The sequence below is a fragment of the Sarcophilus harrisii genome, chromosome 4 (genome assembly GCF_902635505.1).
Source record: "Sarcophilus harrisii chromosome 4, mSarHar1.11, whole genome shotgun sequence".
NCBI classification, from domain to species: domain Eukaryota; kingdom Metazoa; phylum Chordata; class Mammalia; order Dasyuromorphia; family Dasyuridae; genus Sarcophilus; species Sarcophilus harrisii.
Genome location: NC_045429.1, coordinates 455,532,417 through 455,541,596, shown reverse-complemented (window position 1 = coordinate 455,541,596; position 9,180 = coordinate 455,532,417). Strand labels below are relative to the sequence as shown.

General features: G+C 58.1%; 1 protein-coding gene across 1 annotated transcript in view; it reads left to right on the top strand.

Moving 5' to 3' along the window:
• Nucleotides 1-524: 524 nt before the first annotated feature.
• Nucleotides 525-9,180, top strand: part of ARMC9 (armadillo repeat containing 9) — a 72,034-nt gene continuing 63,378 nt past the window's right edge. Inside the window, exons 1-6 of the mRNA XM_031968768.1 lie at nucleotides 525-721; nucleotides 2,202-2,254; nucleotides 3,025-3,084; nucleotides 4,445-4,531; nucleotides 5,685-5,810; nucleotides 6,387-6,557. Coding sequence (XP_031824628.1) covers nucleotides 4,481-4,531; nucleotides 5,685-5,810; nucleotides 6,387-6,557 — 348 coding nt within the window. The 5' untranslated portion in view covers nucleotides 525-721; nucleotides 2,202-2,254; nucleotides 3,025-3,084; nucleotides 4,445-4,480. The remainder of the gene's footprint in view (nucleotides 722-2,201; nucleotides 2,255-3,024; nucleotides 3,085-4,444; nucleotides 4,532-5,684; nucleotides 5,811-6,386; nucleotides 6,558-9,180) is intronic.

Below are 9,180 nucleotides of genomic sequence, written 5' to 3'. Positions count from 1 at the left end.
GGGCCCCTTACAGCCCCTCCCACCCCCTCCGCCAAGGGCGAGGAGGGCAGCTGCCGGCCGGGTCGGGCGGTGGGGGTGGGCGGCGCGCTTCAGCTGGGGGGGGCAGCAGGGAGAGGGAGACCCCCCCCCCGTACGCCCCCAGGCAGGCGCAAACACCACGTGCCCCGAACCCCCACGGGCCCAGACGCGCCGCCTCGGACACTGACGTCAGCCTGGCTTACAGACAGGCCCCGGGCCCGCCCACGTGACAACCCCCAGCAGCCTTTAAGGGCAGGGCGCCCCTGAACAAGAGATGCCAATTACACGTATTTTTCAAAAGGGCCCGGCCCCCCGGCCCCGCGGGCACACACAGGCCGCCGCCGGACGCAGGCGCCCACCCACAAACCAGCCGCAGGCGTCTGGGCCCAGCTCACTCGGGGCATGAGGCAATCCCACCTCGGAGGCGGGGCTGGCGCAGCCGGGGGCGGGGCCTGAAGCGGTGGGCGGGGCCTGAAGCGGTGGGCGGGAACGGGGTTCCTAACGTCCCTTTTTAGGCTGGGGTAGCCCGCTCCGCCCCTCGTCAGAGGCCCCGCCCCCACGTGACCCCGACGCCGCTCAGGATTGGCCGCAGTCACAGTTGCCCGGGTGACGGCAGAGCGGCCTGGCCGGCTCGGAGCGCCCCGTGATCCGCGGCTCCCGGCGTCCCGGCGTTCCCAGCGCGTTCCCGACCCCTGCGGGCCAGGTAAGCGGCCTCCCCACATCATCCGGGGTTCCGCTCCGCCGCTGCGGCCTCCGGGGACAGGCTCGGGCCGCCGCGTGGGTGCCTCCTCGTGGCTCTGAGAGACCCGGCGGGGTGCTCCGGAGGAGGCCACGCCCCCTCCCGAACTCCTCCCCCCACCCCCTCTCCCCGAATTCTGCCCGGCGTCCCCTCCCGGGGTCCCCGCCCCCCTTGTGCCCATCTTCTCAGCCCCGCCTCTCCCCGGGGACCCGTCCCTGGCTCCTAGGTCCCTGCCCCCGCCCCCCTTGTGCCCATCTTCTCAGCCCCGCCTCTCCCCGGGGACCCGTCCCTGGCTCCTAGGTCCCTGCCCCCGCCCCCCTTGTGCCCATCTTCTCAGCCCCGCCTCTCCCCGGGGACCCGTCCCTGGCTCCTAGGTCCCTGCCCCCGCCCCCCTTGTGCCCATCTTCTCAGCCCCGCCTCTCCCCGGGGACCCGTCCCTGGCTCCTAGGTCCCTGCCCCCGCCCCCCTTGGCCCATCTTCTCAGCCCCGCCCTCCCCGGGACCCGTCCCGGCTCCGTCCCTGCCCCCCCCCCTTGTGCCCATCTTCTCAGCCCCGCCTCTCCCCGGGGACCCGTCCCTGGCTCCTAGGTCCCTGCCCCCGCCCCCCTTGTGCCCATCTTCTCAGCCCCGCCTCTCCCCGGGTCCCGCCTCTCCCCGGACCCTTTCCTAGGTCCCTGCCCCGCCCCCCTTGTGCCCATCTTCTCAGCCCCGCCTCTCCCCGGGGACCCGTCCCTGGCTCCTAGGTCCCTGCCCCCGCCCCCCTTGTGCCCATCTTCTCAGCCCCGCCTCTCCCCGGGGACCCGTCCCTGGCTCCTAGGTCCCTGCCCCCGCCCCCCTTGTGCCCATCTTCTCAGCCCCGCCTCTCCCCGGGGACCCGTCCCTGGCTCCTAGGTCCCTGCCCCCGCCCCCCTTGTGCCCATCTTCTCAGCCCCGCCTCTCCCCGGGGACCCGTCCCTGGCTCCTAGGTCCCTGCCCCCGCCCCCCTTGTGCCCATCTTCTCAGCCCCGCCTCTCCCCGGGGACCCGTCCCTGGCTCCTAGGTCCCTGCCCCCGCCCCCCTTGTGCCCATCTTCTCAGCCCCGCCTCTCCCCGGGTCCCGCCTCTCCCCGGGCCCGTCCCTGGCTCCTAGGTCCTGCCCCCGCCCCCCTTGTGCCCATCTTCTCAGCCCCGCCTCTCCCCGGGTCCCGCCTCTCCCCTCCCTGAATTCCATCTTCTCCTCTAGGACCTCTGTCCTCCCTGGGGCCCCTCCCCCATCAGAGGAGGGGGCATCCTCTTAGGCCCGGGGTCTTTGCCGGGGGGGGGGGGGGCCCGGCCTCAGAAGCTCTTGGTCTGTGCTTGTCCCCAGGCGAAGTTGACCTTTCCCTCACTCATTTAAAGCCCGGTTTTGAGAAGAGGGTGGGGGTCCCGGCCCCTGCCCCCTCCTCACTGGCGCTCTTCCGTCCTCAGGTGCAGGGACTGCTTCATTTTTGTCTTTTTGTCCTGGGCCGGCGCCAGGCCCGGTAGGTGCTGCCTTTGTGCCGCTCCGTGGGATGGTGCCCGGGAGGGGGGAGGGGCTGGGGGGGAGGGGGCCGTCTGCCCAGCTTGGTCCGCCTCCGTCCCCGCATCCCCTCCAGGCCGCCGCTGGGCAGGCCCTGATCCCTGCGGCCCCCCGCGGGTGGGGGCTGCCCAGGGCCCGGTGTCCCCATGCAGGGATCCAGGGAGGCCCCGAGGGTGGAAAGGGTGAGGGCTTCGGACGCCGGACGCCCCCAGTGCCCTAGAAAAGCGGCCTGGGATCCCCGTGACCGTCCAAGGGAAAGGGGCCCGGGCAGGAGGAAGGTGGGGGCAGCCGGACACGGGGCCTTTCCCAGGAGAGGGCAGGGGCTCCTTGTTGGGGGGGGGGTCCCAGCCGGGTGGTGGCCGTAGAGTGAATCCCCCTTCCTCTCGGGGAGCTCTGGGGAAGGGCCAGGGGAGGGGAGAGGAGGGGTACCCCGGAGGGGGCCACGAGGCAGGGCCACCCGGGGATGCCAGAGGCAGATGTGCCCGCGCCGCCTGGGCGACCCCCAGCAGGGCTCTGCCCCTCGGTCCCGCTGCCGTCTCTTGGTCCCGTTTTCCCCTCCCTGTGTCCCTCTTTGCCCTTGTCCCCCACCCGTGTCCAAGCATTTGTTCCAAGATTTCCTTCGGTGGCTCCTTGTTCTCTCCCCTCTCCGTGGGAGGCTTTCTCCCAGCATTCTCCTTTTCGCTTTCGGGTGGGTGCATCCGTGTCAGGAGTTCATTCCTCATCTCGTTGCAGAAGGGATCCCGACCTCAGCCTCCTCCCAGCTCCCCTTCCTCCTCATCTCAAAATAATCAGGTGGGAAAGAGCCCAAACCTGTGATTAGGAGGTTCTTGTTGTTCATTCATGACCAAGTCTTCATGCCCCCACTTGCGGTTTTCTTGGCAGCAACACGGGGATGGTTTGTCCTTTTACGGATGAGGAAACTGAGGCACGTGGGGCGAAGGGATATTTAGCCGGGTCACACAATCTGAGGCTGGATTTGAACTTGGGGAGATGGGCCTCCCAGACTTTAGGGAAGGGCTGAATTTTGTGGCTTCCAGTAAAATCTGTGATCTATGATTACTCTGGAGTAGTAGGCCCTGCCCGTGAAAGTCGGTTGAATTGAAACTCCTTTTTCCAAAATTGATCTGAAAAAAAAAAAACAACAAAATAAAATGGGGCTTTAAAATCTGTGCTATGGGGGAAAAAACCGAAGTTCTCCACCCCTTCAAGTAATAATAACATGTTTTTTGTAGGGGAAAAATGGATTCAATTTCATTTTTCTTTGGAACAGTTTAAACAATAAAATTGAAAGCAAAAAAAAAAAACTATTGAATAAATAAAACTAAGAGTTGGTTTTATGAAAAAGTCACCAAAATAGATATACCATTAGATAATTTGTTTAGAAAAAGGAAAGAGGAAAATCGTATTGTTAGTCTCAAAAATGAAATGAAGAGGAAATTAGAGCAATAATTAGGAGTTACTTTGCCCAACTTTATGCCAATAAATTTGATAACCGAAGTGAAATGGAGGAATACATAGAGATTGCCCAGATTAACAGAAGAGGAAATAAATTACTTAAATAGTCCCATTTTAGAAAAAGAAATAGAACTAGTTATTAATCAGCCCCCTGAGAAAAAATCCCCAGGACCAGAGGGATTTACATCTGAATTCTGCCAAACATTTAAAGAACAATTAGCGCCAATGCTTTATAAAGTATTTGAAAAAATAGGGAACGAAGGAGTCCTACCAAATTCCTTTTATGGCACAGACATGGTGCTGATCCCTAAATCAGGCAGGACGAAAACAGAAACAATTTAAACAAAGTCGCCCCAGCAAGAAGTGACATGTGCCTGCAGACTCATAGACACAAAATTCTTAGATTTGAAAAAGAACTTGGAGGGCGTGAAGTTCAACCATTTTTCCATTGGGGAAACTGAGGCTCAGACAGGAACAATGGCTTTCTTAAAGTAACAGAGAAGGAAGGCTTTTGACTCTGCACAGGTTATGTTTAGTATCTGTGAGCTGGAATAACTGGGCATGGTGACCCTGGGGTGGTTAGACATTAACCTCATGGGAGGGAAGGGAGAGAAGACTCATTTTCATTACAAGCAGCTTTTAGAGCTTCGTGGGTGGCTAAAATGAAGTGATTTGCAATGTATTTTTTGTCATCTAGGTATTTCTGTTATGAGAGCATCTGTGAGTGTTCAAAATGGGAGATATCCTGGCTTCAGAAGCTGAGTTGCTTGGATTGGTGAAAGAGGTATCCATCCGTTTATCGGTGTATTCTACTTTCCTAACTGCATGCTTTAGGAGCTTATTAAGCTTGAATAGAAATCAGGCCCTTTCCAAAGTTCGGGAAGGAGGTGGGGATGATGGGGAGGTCAGGAGGTGGGGCAGGGGCTGGGCCAGAAGGAAGCCAGGGATCTGTTCCTCAAATTATAGAATTTTGGAAAAACCCTGAAAGGTCTTTACAAATTATAAATTATAATTTTAATTGTAAATCTATATTTTTTATTATTATATATAAATTTATAAATTATAAAATTAGTTGAATCCTTTAAGATAGAAACCAATAACTGACTTTATTTTAGAATTTCTGAGCTATAGGCCAGGGTCATGGATAGAAGGCTGGCTTTGGAGTCAGGAAGGCCTGGGTTCACTCCTCTGACACACCCTGGCTGACTCTCCATCCCTGGCCAAGTCTCTTGGCCTCCCAGGATCCCCTGGGGCCTCCGTCTCAGCCTCTGAAGTTACTGCAGGTTGTTTGTCTGCATCCGTGGAGGGAGTTTCCATGCTGGGAGTGCTCTTTGCCAATGAAATGACAGGTTTGGCCTGTCCTCAGATCAGAGGCAAACCTCCCATAATCCCATGGGCAGAACATCTCAGGACTGAGGCTCTTGGTGCCGTGGGAGGGAAGTTAAGAATACATTTCTAAGTGACCAAAATAGAGATGGAAAAACTGAAGCAGGCCCTCACTTCTGCGCACTTCCCTCGTGGCACTAGAGCTGGAAAGGTGGCGAGCCTGGACCCCTCCCTGGACGCTGAGAAGGACCAGGGGGTCCTGGGCTCCCGGGTCCAGAGCCAGGAGGGCCAGGGGCCAGTCTGATCCTTTCATTGTACAGTTGGGGACCAAGGGGGAAGGGAGACCAGAGTGGGTGAGGGCAGGCACTCCATGACCCAGACAGGAAGGTGCCTCCTGGGCTGCTCCATCCAAAAGCTTCCATCCACTGGAGGAGACAGGTGTGAGGCAGCTGGGGGCGGCCGGGCTCGGCCGGCGGGCCTGAGAGACGCTACCTGTGAGCCGGGGCCACCCAGGCACCTTCTCCGGCCTCTGGGCCTCCCTCCAGCTTGGTCCGCTCTCAGCCCCCCTCTGCCGTGGCAGACACTGGAGCCTTGTCCTTTCTTTTTGACAGTATTTAGACTTTGCTCAGTTTGAAGACACGGTGAAGACATTTATAAAGGAGTGCAGAAGTAAAGGGAAGCCACTGTGCAAAACCCCGGCCAGCGCTCTGAGGGACTCGAAAACGCTGATCATCCAGGTACAGCCCCCGGAACTCCCGCCAGGCTTGGCAGGAGGCTCGGCCTCCTGGGCCTCCCCTCCTCTCTTTCCCCAGGTCTCTGGCCAACTTCCTCGGGACTCCTGCTTATGTTTGGGGTCCCCTTTGTGAGTGAGGTGAGGAGCCGGCCCTCCTACCAGGAGAGAGAAGGGTCAGCGGGGACGGCCGGGGGCTCTGCCATTTCCCACGGTTCTCGAACCATAGGAGATTGCCAAGGCAGCCTAATTTGCCCTTGGTTCTTGCCTGTCCTGCCCTCTGACACCTCCTCAGGGCACAGGCTGGAGGCTGTCAAAGCCTGGGCCAGAGGCCGCCGGCCATTCCCCGTCTGTCGTCCCCGCACCGTCCCAGCCGAGATGGGGGCCCAGCTCCACGCTGGGGCTGTAGACCAGGGGCCACATCCTGGCTGGAAGAGGGGGGACTCGCACTCGTGGTGCCCCAGAGCGTGGAGGACGTGTCCTTCTGGCACAGCCCCGGGGTATGGGGGCCTCCTCTGGCATGGATTGGCAGTGGGCATTTTGAGCCGGGGTTTTCCAAATGGATTTGTCTCCTCCCCCACAGAAAGATCTCCTCACTGCGTTTGATAATGGGGACCAGAAGGTCTTCTTTGGCCTGTGGGAGGAGCACATCCCCAGCTCCGTGCGCGAAGGAGACACTCTTGCCCAGAAGCTGGAGTTCTACCTCCACATCCACTTCGCCATCTTCCCCCTGAAGTGCACCTCCGGGAAGCCTGTAGGTTTGGGGGCAGGTGTTGAAGCTCTCGTGGGGGAGGGAGGGATGGCTCTCCAGGCCTTGGGTTTGCTTGGGAGGGTTGTTTTCTGACGTGAATGGATTCTAAGCAGCCCCCGTGATTTCTACAATGAATGTTGTCTTCAGTTATTCCTCTTGTAAAAAGTGTGTGAGAAAGAATTAATTCACCAGATCCTTCCAAGAGAGGCTTAGGATCGGCAGAATTAACCGGCCTCTAGAGCAGGAACGGTGGGGGGGAGGGGCCCCTGTCTAGTGGGGCTCTCCCTGCCTCCTTTGCCTTTGTTAGGCAGCTGGAGTCTGGGCCGGGTGGGGAGCAGAGAGGAGGCTTTGGGCCCATCGCAGGTCTGGCCATGACCAGACTTGGTGTTGACTGGACGGCCTTGTGTCCAAGTCTCACCTTGTCTTTGCCAAACAAACCCTGACTGTGGGACTCTGGGCACTTTGTGTCACTGCAAAAGGCCAGGAAGGGTCACAGGTAGGGGCAGAGATTCAGGCCAGGAAGTCTTTAGAGGGCCAGGCCGGGGAGACAGCAAGCATTTATGAAGCACCTACTGTGTGTCAGGCGCTGTGCTAAGTGCTGGGATGCAAGGAAGGGAAAAGGCAACATCCTCAGGAAGCTCCCAGCTAAGTGGGGACACTCCATAAAGATGATTGGTCCAAACAAGGAAGGCCTGGCATTGAGGAGGTCAGGGAAGGAGCCTGAGGAGGTCAGAATTGTGGCTGGGTTTGAGGGGAGCCAAGGGATGGGGAGGGGGACCCTTCCTTGCTTGGGGCTCAGTGAGAGGAGAGGCCAGGGTTGTCTGTCCGTCTGTGGGTGCCCCTGGGGTCCCTCAAGCTCTAGGACATCAGCCTGCCAGGTCCCACCTTGGCTCCCCCGGGGTCAACTGGGCTCTGGGGACAGGATGGGCGAGAGCCTGGAAGGGGATTCAGGGGCTGCCTACGGCAGCGTGCTTCGAGGCTCCCTAGCAGGCCTTTCTGGACCTGGAACCTTCATTATCAAAAAGGATTCGTTAAATGGCTCATTTTGCTCAGATGGTGCCGTAGCACAAAAGTGCCTCCTTGAAGCACCTTCCCTCAGGGAGCCTCCAGTCTGAGATAGAGCCGCTTCACGTGCAGCCGGGTGATGGTGACCGCTGGGGTTTCCCAGACGAGGCCGTGCTCTCCCTTGCTGCCTATGGTCCCCGAAGTCCTAGCGAGTCCCCCAGAAGTAGTGCAGACTGGCCAGTTACACAGTCAGCTGAGTCCAAGCAAGACTTGAATACGGGCCCTCCTGCCACATTGGCTATCTCCCTCCCTACTCCCCCACCCCCCCGGGGCTGCCTTCAGGAAGAGAGAGAACAGAATAAAGCTGTTGAACCCAGAGCTTTGTGAAAGGAGGGCACTTGGGGGTGGCCGGACCATGGGAGGGAGGCAGTTAGGGATGAGGGCTGGACACCAGTGGGGGGCCCGGCCCCTGAAGTGGGAGAAGGCCACCCAACCCTAAGTTTAGTTTAATTTCCTTGAGGGAAAGGCCGCTTCCCGCACGGCTTCCCAGAGGGGCTGGAATGGAAAGCATGTAAAAATTACACACTCATGGAATCACCCGAGTGTTTGTAACCACTGACTAAGCGTCCGATAAATAGCCAAGGAACAAAATGCTCTCGGCAAGGCCGAGAGCCAAAGCCCCGAGAAGCAGGAGCTGCAGCCGGGCCTCTGGGCCAGCCCAGCATGCCTTCACTTTTGAGCTGGGCTCAGTATAGCTGCCCCCCTCAGCTGTGGCTTTCCATCTCACTGTGTGGGCGTCCCTTGGGCATTTTTATGGCATTGTGAGGTTTTAGAACGGGCTCTGGTCCTGAGCCAGAAGACCCGAGTTTAGGTCCTGCCTTGAAGGCTCCCTGGCTGTGTGATTGGGAGTCACTGGGCTCCAGGTAGTTCACTAAGGCTCTCAATGAGGTGTGGAGGTTTGGTCTACACTTGAAAAAGGGATTTTCTCCATGCAGTTGACATCCCAGGCCTGGACCACAAAAATTATATTGGATTATATCAGTGTCCTGTGGTTTATTAAGTTGTCCTCCAACTGTTGGAAAACAGTTATTTTCAAATTTGTGCCATTGTCATTATGAATACATTGGGTACTTCTGGGTATTATTTTATGATTTGGGGAGGGATAGAATTTTAGTGCTAGAGCTTCAGGATCAAAAGGCCTGTTTTTAATCATGCATATTATTCTCCAAAATGTTTACGCCAAAGTCGGGCCCCCCCAGCATTGCACTGGGGGCAAGGTCTGGAAGTTGGGGAACGATGTAATTGATCCAAGAGAATCTGTTAGTTTGCTTGGTTGTCAACCCCCCCCCCACCCTCCCCACGCATGTAGCTCATACTTGCATTCACACATCTTACACACATGCTCACACTTACCTTCCTCTTGCTCTCTGCCTCCCTCCCTCCATCTCTTTCTGTCTGTGTCTCTCTGTCTCCCTCCCTCCATCTCTTTCTGTCTATCTCTGTCTCTCTAAAACCAACACAAATACACAGCCTCATGCACCGCCCCCAAAAGAAGGCCCCACTGCCTTCGACTTTTAGACAGCCGAGAGGCTAGAACTGAGCCACCAAGCGAGCGCATCTT